At 45.4% G+C, this 18,962-nt stretch overlaps 1 protein-coding gene across 6 annotated transcripts in view; it reads left to right on the forward strand.

Annotated features, from left to right (window-relative positions):
* The window catches only part of LOC137373547 (autophagy-related protein 2 homolog B-like), a 138,247-nt gene that overhangs the window by 11,396 nt on the left and 107,889 nt on the right, over positions 1 to 18,962 (forward strand). For 5 of the 6 annotated variants that reach the window (XM_068038470.1, XM_068038473.1, XM_068038472.1 and 2 more), the window contains exons 4-8: positions 955 to 1,057; positions 1,286 to 1,445; positions 3,369 to 3,548; positions 11,064 to 11,160; positions 14,565 to 14,747. In XM_068038470.1, coding sequence (XP_067894571.1) covers positions 955 to 1,057; positions 1,286 to 1,445; positions 3,369 to 3,548; positions 11,064 to 11,160; positions 14,565 to 14,747 — 723 coding nt within the window. The remainder of the gene's footprint in view (positions 1 to 954; positions 1,058 to 1,285; positions 1,446 to 3,368; positions 3,549 to 11,063; positions 11,161 to 14,564; positions 14,748 to 18,962) is intronic. The other variant, XM_068038475.1, reaches the window with a different exon arrangement.

Below are 18,962 nucleotides of genomic sequence, written 5' to 3' on the forward strand. Positions count from 1 at the left end.
AAAGACTTGCAGGTTGATAGGTTAATTGGCCATTATAAATTGCTCCTAGTATAGGTAGGTGGTAGGGAAATATAGGGACAGGTGGGGATGTGGTAGGAATATGGAATTAGTGTCGGATTAGTATAAATGAGTGGTTGATGTTCGGCACAGACTCGGTGGGCCGAAGGGCCTGTTTCAGTGCTGTATCTCTAAAACTAAAAACTAAAACTAAACATTATCCTCAGCTCCCCCCCAGGAGAGAGGGGAGTAAAACTAACCAGGGTTCACATTGCTGATCGGTATCCAGTGACACCAGCTGCAAAGTGCACATGTATGGATAGGATCCAGCTTTATTGTGCCACATCCTGTGGTCAAAAAGCCTGCTGCACCGCACTTATGACGAATAGCCACCTGAGCAAAGTAGTGGACAGTGTCTGTGAGCCTGTACTCTGTGTCAAAGTATTTAAGTGTAGAGCAGGGGGATAATAGTATCAGTAATTAAGTTATAGTAACCCTTCTCCCCCTTGGTGTGCAGTAACTGTCATGTCTCTGTTATCCACTCCCAATTTCCTCCCTCTTAAAGACACTGACTCCTGCAGTGATACACTGACAAAGCCCAGCAGGCATTCTTCACCCCTTGAACCTTGGGAGGGGCATCACAGCCAATACCTAGCCTCCTTGAGCTCTGACACTCTCATAAACAAACCTCCCAGGACAGATCAGTATATTGTGATCAGGAGTTGCAGCCCTGTCTAATCTTGCATCTGCCCCCACTCCCCCCAACCCACGTGCATTGAAGGCAGTGTTCGTATTGTGACCAGAGCGGAGGTCATACAGACTCTGACCTTTAAACCACTGAACCTTCAGGGCAGCTTCCAGACATACTTTATGTTGCAGTGGGAAGGGCATGTCAGTGATTTGTTTCCATGACTTTGCCTCCTGAAGCTAATGTGTATTCCTTCATCTCTTTTCAAGTTCTAAGAAGAGTCAAGCTTACATTTATAGATACCATTCTCAGGATCGAGCATGTCCCAGAGAATTCAAAAACTGGGGTCGCACTGGAGATTCGAATAGAACGGTAAATTAAGTAACTTTCCTCCTTTTGCAAGGGTGCACGTATTACCCATCTCCAGTTACCCTGTATTTTTCTTACTGTGCTTCCTAGTAGTTGTTGTTGCAAACAGGTAAGTCACTTCAGACTGTCAGCTGATGCTCAAGGGGTAACACTTTTGCCTCTGTGTCAACAGGTCTGAATATTATTTCTGAATGCCAACGTAACTTCTCATTGCCTTTCTTTGTCTTACAGAATTGAATACCGTGATGAATCTGCAAACGAGAGTCCAGACATTAACATTCATCATCCCACAGCTTTGGCTCGCAAGAACCTGCAGCTGAACGGGATCTCATTATTCTGGCACGAGTTTCCTGAAAGTGCGAAAACATCACCCGGGGCTTCACCAATGCAGGTGAGAGTATAACAGAGTGATCTTCAAACTAACAGATTAACAACAACAACTTGCATTTCTATAGTGCCTTTAATGTAGCAATACATCGCACAGTGTTTCACAGGAGAGTAATTGAAAATAGGAATTCCAACACAAAGAAGAAAATATTAAGAAAGATGAATAGAAGTTCGGTCAGAGTAATGGGTCTTAGGAATGGCATTATAAGAGAGAGGGGCTGTGGGACTTCCAGTTTGTGACTCCTAGGAAGCTGAATGTACGTATGTTCCTCCGAATGAGGCTCCTTATGAATCCCTCACTCACTTCACCCCACCTCTAGAATTCCCTGCTTAAACTTCTCCAACTTCACCTCCTCCTTTAAGACCCTTCTTAAAACCTACTTCTTTGACCAAACTTTTAATCACCCCCTCCTAATCTTGATTTTTACAAGAGTATGCTTAATGACCTTTCATCAACAACATTAACTTTGTTTCTCTCTCCACAGATGCTGCCAGATCCGCTGAGTATTTCCAGCACTTTCTGTTTTTAATTCCGATTTCTAGCATCCGCAGTATTTTGCTTTTATTTTAGTGTTTAATTCACTTCCACTTCTCTTCCAGGAATGCCTACTTTGAAGGAGTTCTGCTCATCTCTCTGACAGGATTTCCTTTTATCTCTTTTACCTTGTTCACCTTCATTGCTTTCTATTTCTTCCCATCAGGGACAGGCCTGAAAACCACACCGCTGTCGTTGCTCAGGAACTCAGGTGCCCCGACATTGACATTACCACCCTAAGTGGGACGTGATTTGCAGGAGAGGGGCAACTGAAGGAGCAAGGTGGTGGATTCACCTTTTTCTGGAAGGGTCTTTGGGAAGAGGAACAACGCCGCCATGGGATGGGCTTTGCCATCAATAATGAGCTTGTCTGCCGACTCAGCAACTCCCCCTGTGGGATAAGCGAGCGCCTCATGACTGCCCGGCTCACCCTATCAAGAAGCCAGAGTGCCGCTGTCATCAGTGCACATGTTCCTACTCTTCAGCCACAGACGAGACCAAGGAAGTATTCTGCGCCGATCTTGAGCAATCGCTAGCCCGAGAACAACAGGCACCTCAAAGCACTGGGGAAGTACCACCAGAGATGCCTCCGCAAGATCCTCCAAATCCGCTGGCAAGAAATGCGGTCTAACAGCAGCGCCCTCTGCCAGGCCAACCTGCCCAGAATCAGGGCAATAATCACCCAGAACCAGCTCCGCTGGGCGGGACGCGTCATCTGCATGCCTGACACCAGAGTCCCGAAGCAGCTGTTCTGCTCAGGACTTGGTCACAGCAGGAGACTCCCAGGAGGACGGCGGAAAAGCTTTAGAGACTCATGGGAGTCCCTGGCTTGTGACTGCCCTAGATGGAGAAAGCTCATTCGTGAAGGCATTGTACACCTCAAGGAAACATGCAGAAGTAAAGTCGAGGCTTTGGAGGGACCGCACAAAACCTCCAAACTACTCATCTACCTGACCCTTCAAGCACCACTTGCCCCTCGTGGTAGAGTCTGCAGATCATGTGTTGAACGTACCAGCAATCTCAGTACCCATCTGGAAGCACGTCATCCTCGATCCCGAGGGACTGCCTAAGAGAACCAGTGCGCAGTCACCTTTATTATAAGAGCCTGATTTTAGTTTCTGTTAAATGTTTTCCGTTGTAAGATTTTCCATTCAAACAGCCTCTGTTGTGCAATATATTTTTGGAGATGCTGATGGCCTTTTTAAGTGTAAATGTCACTGGCAAGGCCAGCAGTTATTTTGTGTCCCGAATTGCCATGAGAGGGTGGTGATGAGCCCCACCCAATTTTCATACTCAAAGGGACGAGCATTACTAACCGTGTCAAGCTAAGACTGAATAAGCTTTTTTTTAAAAATAACTTATTCTGCTCTGTTGTCTCGTTTTATTTCACAGGAAATGGAACCAAAGCTCTCTCCAAGCTGGAACCCAAAAATCGTTTCCGAACCTCACCCCCAATTCACGAGGAAAGCTTCCGATGCTGTTCACTTTGATCCGGTCCAGGTTGGGAACTGTGAAGGGAAAATGGAACTGGAACTCACCCTAAAACAGAATGAAGCACTTCCAGTGGCCAAGGTCAGGAGCTGACACCAAGATTTCTTTGCTTTCTTTCAGATAAATTTGCTGCAAATGAATTGAGTGCTTTGTTGAAAAGTGCCTCCCACTGAGAGCAGAAAGGTTTCCCAAGTACCAGAACTAGCACAAGATACCGTAACCTAGTATATAACACAGTACGTATGCCATCAGACAGCGTAACCTTTCAGTCCCAATACTAATGTAAGACCATAAGGGGAAGTCCTGAGGCAGAATGACTCATCACTGGGCAAGTGATCTGTTAACAGTCAGACCCTCTCAGAAACCAGCATTCTCACCACCCACGGGGCCTTGATGCAAAACTGTAGTACTGGGACAGCAAATCAAGCTACCCGGAGGTGTAGAAATTCTAAGGGTATTAGGCTGTTGCCAAATCAGTTGCTCCACTCATCAATCCCATCGCCCATCTAGGCCATATAAAATCCACTTGCTTTACTTGTCAATCCCATTACTTACTCAGGCCACGTACAATCCATTCTATCATGGATTCTAGTCAATTATTTCCCAATGAGGTGGATAACCTTGAGTCAAATGACCAGGAATACAAGGCTTGAAGTGCTTGCCTGATTCCCTAAATCACCTGCTGCAGAACTTCAGGATAATCCAGTAAGTACAGTGACTTGTTTTTGATCATGTATCACTGTAAGTTTAACTTTTCAACCCCTTTCTTACTCTACTGCATAGTCATAGCATAATATACAGAAAGGCCATGAAATGGAGAGGGTGCAGAATACCAGGAATGAGAGGCTTCAGTTATAGGAAGTTCAGTGGAGGTCTGATATTCAAAATTATGAGGACTTTCCACTGGTTGGTAAGTCAGTTATTAGAGGGCATAAGTTTCAGATAATCATCTAATGAGTCAGAGAAAGAGCTTAGGAGTATAGTTTTATCCAGGGGGTTATAAGAATGTGGAATGCCTGACCCAAAACGGGTGGAACCAAAATTTTGTTAGCTTTTAAAACAGAAGTGGATAAGTATTTGAGAAGAGAAATTTTAAAGGACCTGGCGAAAGGGCAATAGAATGGGACTGAGTGGGCAGCTCTTTCAGTGTTAACCCTGAAATATAATTAGCTTCCCGCATGACCCAGTGGGTCAAGGCACAGTGCATGTAGTACTGAACCTAGAGGTTTGATCCCCAATCTGTGCCTCGTTAGCTGGCCTTAGTTGGGGCACCTCTGTTGCCTTCAGTATCCCTGAGCTAGGGAGATGGAATTGATCCAAAACTCCTGCTCACAATCTTTATTCAATGATCATAGTTTCTGTAGTTTTTTTGATTCATTCATGGGATGTGGGCATCGCTGGTTAGGCCAGCATTTATTGCCCATCCCTAATTGCCCTTGAGAAGGTGGTGGTGAGCCACCTTGAACAGCTGCAGTCCATGTGGGGTAGGTACACCCATAGTGCTGTTAGGAAGGGAGTTCCAGGATTTTGAAGCTACAACACAGGACTATATGCATGCTAAACAGTGGAAATAGCATGTGATAGACAGAGTTAAGCGAGAGCGACGACCCTTGACATCAAGGCAGCATTTGACTGAGTATGGCATCAAGGAGCCCTAGCAAAACTGGGTCAATGGGAAACGGGGGAAAACTCTCTGCTGGTTGGAATCAGTGAAGGACCAGTAATATCGTTCCAAGTCAGGATGGTGTGTGACTTGGAGGGGAACCTGCAGGTGGTGGTGGTCCCATGCATATGCTGTCCTTGTCCTTCTAAGTGGTAGAAACTGTGGGTTTGGAAGGTGCTGTTTAAGGAGCCTTGGCAAGTTGCTGCAGTGCATCTTATAGATGATACACATTGCTGCCACTGTGCGTCGGTGGTGAAGGGAGTGAACGTTGAAGGCCAGTCAAGCGGGCTGCTTTGTCCTGGATGGTGTCGAGGTTCCTGAGTGTTGTTGGAGCTGCAGCCATTCAGGCAAGTGGAGAGTATTCCATCACACTCCTGAGGAGTCGTGAATGGTGCTGAACGTTGTGCAATCATCAGTGAACATCCCCACTTCTGACCTTCTGATGAGGGAAGGTCATCGATGAAGCAGCTGAAGATAGTTAGGAACATAGGAGCAGGAGCAGGCCATTCAGCCCATCAAGCCTGCTCAGGCATTCAATACGATCATGGCTGATCGTCCACTTCAATGCCTTTTTCCCACGCTATCTCCATAACTCTTTGTCATTGGTATTTAGAAATCTGTCAATCTCTACTTTAAACATACTCAATGACTGAGCTTCCACAGCCCTCTGGAGTAGAGAATTCCAAAGATTCACAACCCTCTGAGGAAAGAGTTTTCTCCTTATCTCTGTTCTAAGTGGCTTCCCCCTTAGTTTGGCCTAGGATGCTGCCCTGAGGAACTCCTGCAGTGCTGTCCTGGGACTGAGATGATTGACCTCCAACAACCACAACCGTTTTCTTTTGTGCTAGGTTGATTCCAACCAGCAGAGAGATTTTCCCCTGTTTCCCATTGACCCAGTTTTGCTAGGGCTCCTTGATACCATACTCGGTCAAATGTTGCCTTGATGTCAAGGGTCGTCGCTCTCACTTAACTCTGTCTATCACATGCTATTTCCACTGTTTAGCATGCATATAGTCCTGTGTTGTAGCTTCACTAGGTTGGCACCTCATTTTTAGGTATGCCTGGTGCTGCTCCTGGCATGCTCTCCTACACTCCTCATTGGACCAGTGTTGATCCCCTGGCTTGATGGTAGTGGTCGAGTGAGGGATAGGCCAGATTGTGGTTGAATACAATTCTGCTGCTCCTAATGCCCACAGCTCTTCATGGATGGCCATGTTTGAGCTGCTAAATCTGTTCTGAATCTATCCCATTTAGCACGGTGGTAGTGCCACACAACACGATGGTGAGTATCTTCAATGTAAAGACAGGTCTTCTTCTCCACAGGGACTGTGGTCACCCCTACCAATACTGTCTTGGACAGATGCATCTGTGACAGGTAGGTTGGCGAGGACAAGGTCATGCAGGTTTTCCCTCTTGTTGGTTCTCTGTCTGCCACAACCCTAAAGGACTCGGCCAGCTCGGTCAGTAGTGGTGCTGCCACACTTGGTGCAGGACGTTGAAGTCCCCCACCCAGAGTACATTCTGTTCCCTTGCTATGCTCAGTACTACTTCTAAGTGTTGTTCAACATGGAAGGATACTAATTGAACAGCTGAGGGAGCACAGTAGGTGGTAATCAGCAGGAGGTTTTCTTGCCCGTGTTTGACCTGATGCCATAAGATTTCATGGGATCCAGAGTCAATGTTGAGGACTCCCAGGGCAGCTCTCTTGACTGTATACCACTGTGCCGCCAGCTCTCGTGGGTCTGTCCTGCCAGTGGGACAGGACATATCCAGGGATGGTGATGGAGGAGTCGGGGACATTGCTGTAAGGTATGATTCAGTGAGCATGACTATATTGGGCTGTTGCTTGACTAGTCTGTGACATCTCCCAATTTTGACACCAGTCCCAAGATGTTAGTAAGGAGGTCTTTGCAGGGTTGACAGGGCAGGATGTACCGTTGTCGTTTCCAATGTCTGTTGCTGGGTGGTCCATCCGGTTTTATTCTTATTTGACTTTTCTGTAGCAGTTTGATTCAACTGAATGGCTTGCTAGGCCATTTCAGAGGGCAGTTAAGAGTCAACCACATTGCTGTAGGTCTGGAGTCAGGGATAGGCCAGACCAGGAAAGGACAGCAGATTTCCTTCCCGAAAGGACATTGGTGAACCAGATGGGTTTTTATGACAATCCGGTAGTTTCATGGTCACCATTACTGAGACTAGCTATTAATTCTGGATTTATTAATTCATTGAATTTAAATAAATGAATAAATCTGGAATTAAAAGTTGCTCTCAGTAATGGTGACTGTGAAAGTACCGGATTGTTGTAAAAATCCATGTGGTTCACTAATGCCCTTTTAGGACATTAGATATTCCATTAGGGCAGCATCTGACATGGTACTGATGATCGCATCTCCTGCCAGCACTTAGTGTCTGGGGAGGCAGTGGCGCAGTGGTATTGTCACTGGATTAGTAACCCAGAGACCCAGGGTATTGCTCTGGGGACATGGGTTCGAAACCCACCACAGCAGAAAGTGGAATTTGAATTCAATTAATAAATCTGGAATTTGAAGCTGGCCATAAAACCATTGTCGATTGTTGTAAAAACCCATCTGGTTCACGAATATCCTTTAGGGAAGGAAATCTGCTGTCCTTACCTGGTCTTCCCTACATGTGACTCCAGACCCTTGCATCCTTACATGCCCTCTGAAATGGCCTAGCAAACCACTCAGTTGTATCTAACTGCTACGAAGTCGATAAAAAGGAATGAAACCAGACGGACCACCCGGCATCAACCTAGGCACCGGAAACGACAATGGCAAACCCAGCCCTGTCGACCCTGCAAAGTCCTCCTTACTAACACCTGGGAGCTTGTGTCAAGTTGGGAGAGCTGTCCCACAGACTAGTCAAGCAGCAGCCTGACATAGTCATACTCACGGAATCATACCTGACAATGTCCCAGACTCTGCCATCACCATCCCCGGTATGTCCTGTCCCACCGGCAGGACAGACCCAGCAGAGGTGGCGGGACAGTGGTCCACAGTAGGGAGGGAGTTGCCCTGGGAGTCCTCAACATCGACATTGGACCCCATGAAGTCTCATGGCATCAGGTCAACCATGGACAAGGAAACCTCCTACTGATTACCACCTACCGCCCTCCCTCAGCTGATGAGTCAGTACTCCTCCATGTTGAACAGCACCGAGGAATCACTGAGGGTGGCAAGGGCAGAGAATGTACTCTGGGTGGGGGACTTCAATGTCCATCACCAAGAGTGGCTCGGTAGCACCACTACTGACGGAGTCCTAAAGGACATATCTGCTAGACTGGGTCTGCGGCAGGTGGTGAGGGGAAAACATTCTTGACCTCGTCCTCACCAATCTGCCTGCCGCAGATGCATCTGTCCATGACAGTATTGGTAGCAGTGACCACCGCGCAGTCGTTGTGGAGACAAAGTTCCGCCTTCACATTGAGGATACCCTCCATCGTGTTGTGTGGCACTAGCACTGTGCTTAATGGGATAGATTTCGAACAGATCTAGCAATGCAAAACTGGGCATCCATGAGGCGCTGTGGGCCATCAGCAGCAGTAGAATTGTACTCAACCACAATCTGTAACCTCATGGCCCAGCATATCGCCCACTCTACCATTACCCTCAAGCCAGGAGACCAACCCTGGTTCAATGAAGAGTGCAGGAGGGCATGCCAGGAGCAGCACCAGGCATACCTCAAAATGAGGTGTCAGCCTAGTGAAGCTACAACATAGGACTGACTATCTGCGTGCCAAACTGCGTAAGCAGCATGCAATAGACAGAGCTAAGCGATCCCATAACCAACGGATCAGATCTAAGCTCTGCAGTCCTGCCACATCCAGCCGTGAATGGTGGTGGACAGTTAAACAACTAACTGGAGGAGGTGGCTCCACAAATAGCCCCATCTTCAATGATGGGGGAGCCCCAGCACATCAGTGCGAAAGATAAGGCTGAAGCATTTACAACAATCTTCAGCCAGAAGTGCCGAGTTGATGATCCATCTCGGCCTCCTCCTGAAATTCCCAACATCACAGATGCCAGACTTCAGCCAATTCGATTCATTCCGCGTGATATCACGAAACGACTGAAGGCACTGGATACTGCAAAGGCCATGGGGCCCTGACAATATTCCAGCAATAATACTGGAGATCTGTGCTCCAGAACTTGCCGCGCCCCTAGCCAAGCTGTTCCTGTACAGCTACAACACTGGAATCTACCCTGCAATGTGTAAAATTGCCCAGGTATGTCCAGTGTATAGCCACTCCAGGCACTGCTTCACAAACCACTGACCACTTCCAGGCGCTTACCCATTGTTTCTCAAGACAAGAAGGCCAAAGAAGAAGAAGAAGATGTCCTGGACACAAAAAGCAGGACGTCCAACCCTGCCAATTACCGCCCCATCAGCCTACTCTCAATCATCAGTAAAGAGATGGAAGGTGTCAACAACAATGCCATCAAGTGGCACTTGCTTAGTAATAACCTGCTCATCGATGCTCAGTTTGGGTTCCGCCAGGGCCACTCAGCTCCTGACCTCATTACAGCCGTGGTTCAAGCATAGACAAAAGAGCTGAACTCAACAGATGAGGTGAGAGTGACTGCCCTTGACATCAAGGCAGCATTTGACCGAGTATGGCATCAAGGAGCCCCAGCAAAACTGAGGTCAATGGGAATCAGGTGGAAAATCCTCCGCTGGGTGGAGTCATACCTTGCGCAAAGGGAGACGTTGTGGTTGTTGGAGCTCCAGGACATCACTGCAGGAGTTCCTCAGGGTAGTGTCCTAGGCCCAACCATCTTCAGCTGCTTCATCAATGACCTTCAATCATAAGGTCAGAAGTGGGGATGTTCGCTGATGATTGCACAATGTTTAGCACCATTCGTGACTCCTCAGATACTGAAGCAGTCCGTGTAGAAATGCAGCAAGACTTTAACAATATCCAGGCTTGGGCTGATAAGTGGCAAGTAACATTAGTGCCACACAAGTGCCAGGCAATGACCATCTCCAACAAGAGAGAATCACACCATCTCCTCTTGACATTCAGTGGCATTACCATTGCTGAATCCCCCAATATCAGCATCCTAGGGGCTACCATTGACCAGAAACTGAAATGGAGTAGCCATATAAATACCGTGGCTACAAGAGCAGGTCAGAGACTAGGAATCCTGTGACGAGTAACTCACCACCTGACTCCCCAAAGCCTGTCCACCATCTACAAGGCAAAAGTCAGGAGTATGATGGAATACTCTCCACTTGCCTGGATGGGTGCAGCTCCAACAACACTCCAGAAGCTCGAAGCCATCTAGGACAAAGCAGCTCGCTTGATTGGCACCCCATCTACAGACATTCACTCCCTCCACCACCGATGCACATTGGCAGCAGTGTGTACCATCTACAAGATGCACTGCAGCAGTGCACCAAGGCTCCTCCAACAGTACCTTCCAAATCTGTGACCTCTACCAATTAGAAGGACAAGGGCAGCAAATGCATGGAAACACCACCAACTGCAAGTTCCCATCCAAGTCACACACCATCCTGACTTGGAACTATATCGCCGTTCCTCCACTGTCGCTGGGTCAAAATCCTAGAACTCCCTTCCTAACAGCACTGTGGGTGTACCTGCGGTTCAGGAAGACAGCTCACCACCACCTTCTCAAGGGCAATTAGGGATGGGCAATAAATGCTGGCCTAGCCAGGGACGCCCAGATCCCATGAATGAATAAATAAAAAATCACAGTGAAAAATAGCCATTACAGCAATGTATCTGAGGGCTTCTTGACACCATTTATATCTGCACCTCAGCAAGACACACCACCTTCCAGGAGAAGCAAAACTGGGAAACAGAGTATGATTTACAATCAGAGGGGATGAGGCACAATCTGATTGTTGCATGCAGGAATGAAGTGATTTAACTCTGTTTTTCTCTTGCACAGCTGGATGTGGAGGGACAGATCGAATCTATCAACTTCTTCCTATCTCCGAGACAGGTCCACTTCCTCCTGGACATGCTTAGCACCATTTTACTGCCAGGTCAGTCCTTGGAGTTCTTTTTTAACTGTATTTCAAATGTGCTTTTACTCTTTCTTGATGCATTAAAATACAACAACTTTCTTTGTCTGCTCTGTGACCAACTGTCAGCTGCTTGGTCTGGAGTCACCATAACAGTGACACTCCCTTTCCCTCTCTAGCCTCTTCTCTATCTTCCCAGAGCAATTCCTCTGCTTGGTCAAATACCTTATGGACACGTGCAGAACTGGCCCCTGTTCCCAAACCAACAGGTGATCAGTCCTCAGAAGTAGAGTTTCTGTTGGCCTGATATGGATTTTCTCACTGTCCCTTAGCAATCTCGAGCTGAAACCTAGCAAAGCCTTCATTTATTGCCCATCCCTAGTTTCCCTGACGTGAGTGTCTTGTTAAGAGTCAACGATATTGGTGTGGGGACTGGAGTCACATACAGGCCCAGACCAAGTAAGGACAGCAACCAGTTGGGTTTTTATGACAATCCGACAGCGTCGTGGTCACCTTTACTGAGTCTAGCTTTTTATTTTGCTGTTCGTTTCAAAGTTAATTCCAATTCTCAAACAGGCCATGATGGGATTTGAGTTCCTGGTCTCTGAATTACTAGTTCAGTTACATAAACACTTCTCTCTTGCACCCTTGTGGATTATTTTTACATTATATTGAAAACCCTTCATTCTGATTCAGTTTGGAGAAGCTATCTTTCCAGTTGGGGTTTTCTGCCATATTTCAAGTCAGGCTGGACAGCCTAGAGTAGATTAAGCAAAGGCATGCTTTGCCTCAGCTGGCCTGAAGCTGCCTGATAATTGCAACAGTCATAGTTTGAGATGTTACTGTATCTGAAATTGGATATTGCTGCTTTCTCAATTCTGTCATTAGTTAGTTTCTGATGTGGGTGAAAGGTTCACAGAGTTGGAATTACAATTTGAGAAAGTGCAGCAAAACAGTCAGCTGATGTATCAGTCCTCATTATTGAAATCTTTGGAATTCTCTACCCGCGAAGATTGAGATCGATAAATTTTTGGATACTAAGGGAATCAAGACCTATTGGAATAGGCCAAGAAAGTTAGTTGGTGTTATTGAATGGTGGAGCAGGCTCAAGGGGCTGTATGGCCTGCTGCTGATATTTCTTATGTTCTTATTATCTTCAAGGCAATCTAGCGGCTGTGATTCACATGTTTAGGAACATAGTCCTTTACAGCAAATGTTGTTGGAGTAATGGAAAATAGTTTTGGCAGAGAACATTGTATCTTTTACAACAACGTCAACAAAAGCTTGTATTTATGTAATGCCTTTAATGTGATTTTAAAAATACCAAAACACTTCACTGGAGTGTTACAAAACATTATTTGACACCAAGTCACATAAGGAAATATTACGACAGATGACCAAAAGCTTAGTCAAAGAAGTAGGTTTTAAGGAGCGTTAAAGGAGGAAAGAGCGATAGAGAGGTGGAAAGGTTTAGGGAGGGAATTCCAGAGCTTAGAACCCAGGCAGCTGAAGCCATGGCCACCAATGGTGGAGTAATTACAATCAGGAATGCTCAAGAGGTCAGAATCAGAGGAATGCAGGTATCTTGGAGGGCTGGAGGAACTTACACAGGAAGGGAGGGAGGGGAGATGCCATGGAGGGATTTGAAAACAAGACGATTTTAAAATCAAGGCATTGCTTATCCAGGGGCCCATGTAGGTCAGTGAGCACAGGGGTGACAGGTAAACGGGACTTGTTGTGAGTTAGGACGCTGGCAGAAGAGTTTTGGATGACCTCAAGTTTTCGGAGGGTAGAACGTGGGTGGATGACCAGGTGTATGTTGGAGTTGTCAAGTTTAGAGGTAAAAAGGCATAGATGAGGGTCACGGCATGAAATGAGCTGAAACAGAATTGGAGTCGGGTGATGTTACAGAGGTGGAAATAGATGATCTTAGTGATGGTGCAGATGTGTGGTCAGAAGCTCATCAAGGTTGTGAACAGTTGCCAGGGAGTGGGATGGAGTTGGTGGCAAGCGAATGGAGTTTGTAGCAGTATTCGAAGACAAAGGGTTCCGTCATGCAAATATTTAATTACAGGAAATTTCTGCCTATCCAGTACCGAATGCCAGATAAATGGTCTGACAATTTATAGACAGTGCAGGGGTTGCGAAAGGTGGTGGTGAGGTAGAGCTGAGTGTTGTCGGTGACATGTGGAAGCTGATGCTGTGTTTTCAGATGATGTTGCCGAGGGCAGCACATAGATGAGAAATAGGAGAGGGTCAGGGATTAAACCTTGGGAGTAGTGATGTGGGAGCGGGAAGCGAAACCATTGCAGGTGATTTTCTGGCTGCGATTAGATAGATAATAGAGATCAGTCCCACGCAGCTGGAGAGGACGGTGTGGTCAACCGTGTCAAAGGCTACAGACAGGTCGGGAATGATGAGGAGGAATAGTTTACCTTTGTTACAGCCACACAGGACTTTAAGGAAAAATGGATCAATATTTCAAACAGAGGATACAGGACTACACAGATGACAGGACAACAGGATTCCTTTTGCCTCCAAGAGCTAGTACAGACAGGATGGCTGAAATGACCTCCTTCTGCACTGTAAACATCTATAGTTCTGTAGTCAGGTTGGTTCAACTCGTCGTCCTTTACTGTCGCTGGGTCAAAATCCTGGAACTCCCCTCCTAACAGCACTGTGGGTGTACCTACCCCAAATGGACTGCAGCTCACCACCACCTTCTCAAGGGCAAATCGGGATGGGCAATAAATGCTGGCCTGGCCAGTGATGCTTACATCCCATGAATGAATGAAAATAAAACTCTCTCCTCTTGTCCAAAACTTAAGTTTGAAATTGACACTCCAGTGGAGAAGCCATCCTTCAAATAAACCAAGGTCGTATCTGCTGTTCAGCTGGGTATTAAAAGTCCCATGTCAATCTTCAAAAAAGAGCATGGAGTTCTCCTCATGTCCTCGCCAATATTCCTTCCTCAACCAAACGAAAACAACTTGTATTTCTGTACTGCCTTTAACATAGTAGAACCTCCCAATGCACTTCCCAGGAACGTTATCAGAGAAAATTTGACCTCAAGCCATATAAGAGGATATTAGGGCAAATAATTGATCAAAGCGGTAGGTGTTAAAGAACAACTTAAAGGAAGAGAGAGAAGTTTAGAATTGGAGAAATTTAGGGAGGAAATTCCAGAGCTGATGGCATGGCCGTCAATGAAGGACTGATTAAAATGAAGGATGCACAAGTGACCAGAATTGGAGGATCACGGAGTTCTTGTAGGGTTGTAGGGCTATGTAACAGTACCAAAAGCAGACTGACTGGCCATTCACAATCAGCTGCTCTCTAAATGCAAGCCCTTTTATTTTTGGTTAGTTGATATGAATGGTCTGCTGAAAATAGAAGAATTATTTCATTGTCTTTGGCTTGTTCAGGGTGTGCAGAGGCAACAACTGTTCAATCGAAGAGCCGGAGGAATCGGCCGATGCAGCAGGAGGATCAATATCTGATTCAAATGGAACTCAACCGATACCTGCAGAAAGAAAAGCTTTCACCTGGCATCTCGGCAGAACAGAGCTATTACGAGACCGAAACAGTTCGAACAACTTCAAGCCGTGGTAGGGTACACACTCAAAAACACAATCTCAAGCCAAAGCATGATTAACAAGCACAGCTTCACACTGGGATCTGGTACATGCAAACACATCACGCTGACATCTCAAAACACACTCTCCGACACAACATCATAACATAAGAAATAGGAGCAAGAGCTGGCCGTAGAGCCCTTCGAACCTACTCTGCCATCTAGGAAGATAATGGCTGATAGTCAATTTCAACTCTGCTTTCCTGCCCGATCCTCTAATCTGTTGGTTCCCTTCAAGTCCAAAACTCTATTGATCTCAGCCTTGAATATACTCAATGACTGAGCAACCATAGCCCTTTGGGTTAGAGAATTCCAAGCATTCACAACCCTCCTGAGTAAAGAAATTTCTCCTCATCTCAGTCCCTAAACAGCTAACCTCTATCCTGAGGCCTGTGGATGTTCTAGACTCCAAACCAGGGTAAACAGCCCATCTACCCTTGTCAAACCTTCTCAGAATCTTGTATGTTTCAATGATCCCTCATTCTTCTAAACTCCAGAATATTGGTCACTTCTAAGCAATCTCTCTCCATAGGACAACCCTCCCATCCCAGGAATCAACCTAGTGAACCTTTGTTGCATCCTCTCTAAGGCAAGTCAATCTACCCTTCGGTCTGGATACCAAAACAGGTGACTTATCGCCAAAATCCTGTACAATTGCAGCAACCATGTTGACTCTGCCTAATCATATTATGATTTTCTAAGTGCCCTGTTACCACTTCCTTAATAAAAGAATCCAGCATTTTCCTGATGAGTGATGTCAAGGTAACTGTCCTGCAGGAACATAGGAGCAGGAGTAGGCCATTCAGCCTGACGAGCCTGCTCCGCCATTTAGTTTGATCATGGCTGATCATCTACCTCAACTCCACTTTGCCGTGCTATCCCCATATCTGTTGATATTATTAGTACCAAGATATCTATCGATTTCTGTCTTGAACGTGCTCAATGATTGAGTTTCCACAGACCTCCGAGTAGAGAATTCCAAAAATTCGCCACCCTCTGAGTGAAGGAATTCCTCCTCATCTCCGTCTTAAATGGCCTACCCCTTATTCTGAGACTCTGTCCCCTGGTTCTAGACTCACCAACCAGGGGAAACGTCCTATCTACATCCACCCTGTCATGCCATGTAAGAATTTTCTAAGTTTCAAAAAGATCACCTCTCATTCTTCAAAACTCTAGAGAATATAGGCCCAGTTTCCTCAGTCTCTCCTCATCAGATAATCCTGCCATCCCAGGGATTAGTCTGGTGAACCTCCCTCTATGGCAAGTAAATCCTTCCTTAGATGAGACCAAAACCCCTGTTTTCTCTCTCCCTCTTTTCTTGAACAGGGGCATTATATTTGCTATCTTACAATCCACTGGGACCATTCCAGAATTCAGGGTATTTTGGACAATCACAGTGGCGCAGTGGTTAGCACCGCAGCCTCACAGCTCCAGGGACCCGGGTTCGATTCCGGGTACTGCCTGTGTGGAGTTTGCAAGTTCTCCCTGTGTCTGCGTGGGTTTTCTCCGGGTGCTCCGGTTTCCTCCCACAAACCAAAAGACTTGCAGGTTGATAGGTAAATTGACCATTATAAATTGTCACTAGTGTAGGTAGGTGGTAGGGAAATATAGGGACAGATGGGGATGTTTGGTAGGAATATGGGATTAGTGTAGGATTAGTATAAATGGGTGGTTGATGTTCGGCACAGACTCGGTGGGCCGAAGGGCCTGTTTCAGTGCTGTATCTCTAATCTAAACCAGTGTATCCACTTTTAAGAAGTAGGCCATCAGGTCTGGGGGAATTGTCAGCTTTTAGTCTCATTAATTTCTCCAGTAATTTTCTTTCATATTGATTACTTCAAGTTCTTCACTCTCATTAGACCTTTGGTTCCCACTATTACTGTTATGTTTTTTGTAACTTCTACTGTGAAGACAGCCACAAAATATTTGTTTATTTCCTTATTTCCCATTATAATTTCCCGTCTCAGCCTCTGAGGGACCAACATCTACTTTTGCTACGCTCTTCCTTTTTACATACTTGTACATGTAAAAGGTCTTACCTGTTTTTATAATTCCTGCTAATTTACTCATATATTCTATTTTCTCCCTCTCTTACATTTTTGGTCACATTTTCTAGTTTCTAAAAACTGTCTCAATCCTCAGGCTTACTACACTTCTTGGCAGCATTATAAGCCCCCTCTTTTAATCTAATACTTCCCTTAACCTGTTTAGTTACCACAGATTAATCGTTTTTCCATGATTTTATTTCTCAATGGAATGTATTTACGTTGAGAATTGTGAAGTATTTCAAGTATTCACCATTGCTTATCTACTGTCATACCTTTTGATTTCCCAATTCACCAGAGCCAACTTGCCCTTTGTTGGCTTTATTTAAGTTTGATACTCTATATTGTATTAATACTCTACTTTTGGACTTATTGAGTTCAAGTGATATACATGTGAAACTCATTCTGATTGCTGTTCCCCAGAGGATCCCTTCACATTACTTCACTAATTAACCCTGTCACATTCCACAAAATAAGATCTAAAATAGCCTGTTCCCTACTTGGTTCCACAATGTATTGTTCTGGAAAACTGTCTCAAATGCATTCCATGAACTTGTCCTCCAAACTGCTTTTGCCAATTTGATTTGCCCAGTCTGAGAAGTTTAAAAGTCCCTCACAATTATTGCATTATCTTGGTAAACAGCTGATTTTATTTCTTGCTTCATACTCTGTCCAACATTATGCTATTAGGGAGCCTATAAAATATTCCCACCTGTAATTTCTGTCTTTTGTTATTTCTTATCTCCAACTATACTGATTGTACTTATTGCTCTTCCAAGCCAAGATCCTTCCTCACTACTGCCCATATGTCATCCTTTATTGTTAGGGATTCTGCCCCTCAACCCCCACCCCCATCCCCAACTTTATATTGTATCTGTCTTTTCGAAATGGCAAGTCTTCTGGAATATTTCAATCCCAACCTTGGTCACCATGCAACCACATGTCTGAATTGGCTATTAGATCAAACCCAGTTATTTCTGTGACATTAATTTGTCTATCTTGTTAGGAATGCATTGTGCATTCAGATAAAGTGCCTTTAACTTTTTACAATTTCTCACTGATGCACTATTACCATAAACCCTTTGTCCCTTCCTGTCACACTGCTTATCTTCACCCAAATTATTACACTGCTCCGTGGCCTTGACTTTTCTCTTTAGATTTCCCCTCACCTGAATCCTCCCCCTCCCCCACTTTTCATTTTAAAGCCCTATAAAAAGGGCTGACATCTGTGACGCACTCTCAAATGCAACATCTCACTGAGATCTGGTGCACTCACAAACAGAAATGATTTCAAAACCAAAGCCCTCAACTGTTCAATCACTTGGACCTGTTGATGGTCTGGGCTAATGGATGAGTTATCAGATTTGACCTTTTTTTGTTTTGTGAAAAATCCAGCCAGGTGCCATTGTGTCCTTTTGGTTGATGAGCAGCACTCTCGAATGGATGGAAAAGGCTGAACTTCTGTCACCTGATTCTCATTGCAGCCATGTCCCACAGGATGTGATTGGGGGGAGGGGTGGTGATAGCTCCTCGTCCAGGCAGAAAAATACATTCTGCACCTTTGAGCTAGTTCAGTAGTTGTTCCGATGTTTTGGAATTGAAGATGTTGTGGGTAGGCCGGGGGATCCAGCTGAATCATAAGTTTCTGTGTTCTGACTACTCACCCATTTCAGTGTGTCTGAGGAAAAAACAGAGAGTTTAGGGGAATTTTTATCAATGTTTTATATGAGGATTTTTAGAACTTGATTTGCCTTAGCTGAAACAGTGGTAGGAACAGAATCCATGAATAGCTTTTAAAAGGAAAATGGATAAATATTGGAAAGATGAATTTTTTTAAGTGGTGTGGTGGAAAGGGTGGGGAATGAGACTGGATAGTGAGCAATGGTGACCAGGCTTCATTTATTACCATTCCTCGCTGCCCTAAGGTGATGATGATAGGCCTTCTGCTTGAACTGTGCAGTCCTTGTGGTAATGGGGCTTGAGGATGCTGTTAGCTCAATACTAGTCGTTACCCATCTGCTCAAAGGAGTAAACTCTAATGGATCGAGCCCATTAAACTTGGGGCGATGCTATATAATTTTTAAAGTGCAATCGTTTCAGTGCATGTTTCTGTTATTTATTACACTGAGTTATGAGCCATAAGA

This window comes from Heterodontus francisci, chromosome 9, assembly GCF_036365525.1.
Source record: "Heterodontus francisci isolate sHetFra1 chromosome 9, sHetFra1.hap1, whole genome shotgun sequence".
Taxonomy (NCBI): Eukaryota; Metazoa; Chordata; class Chondrichthyes; order Heterodontiformes; family Heterodontidae; genus Heterodontus; species Heterodontus francisci.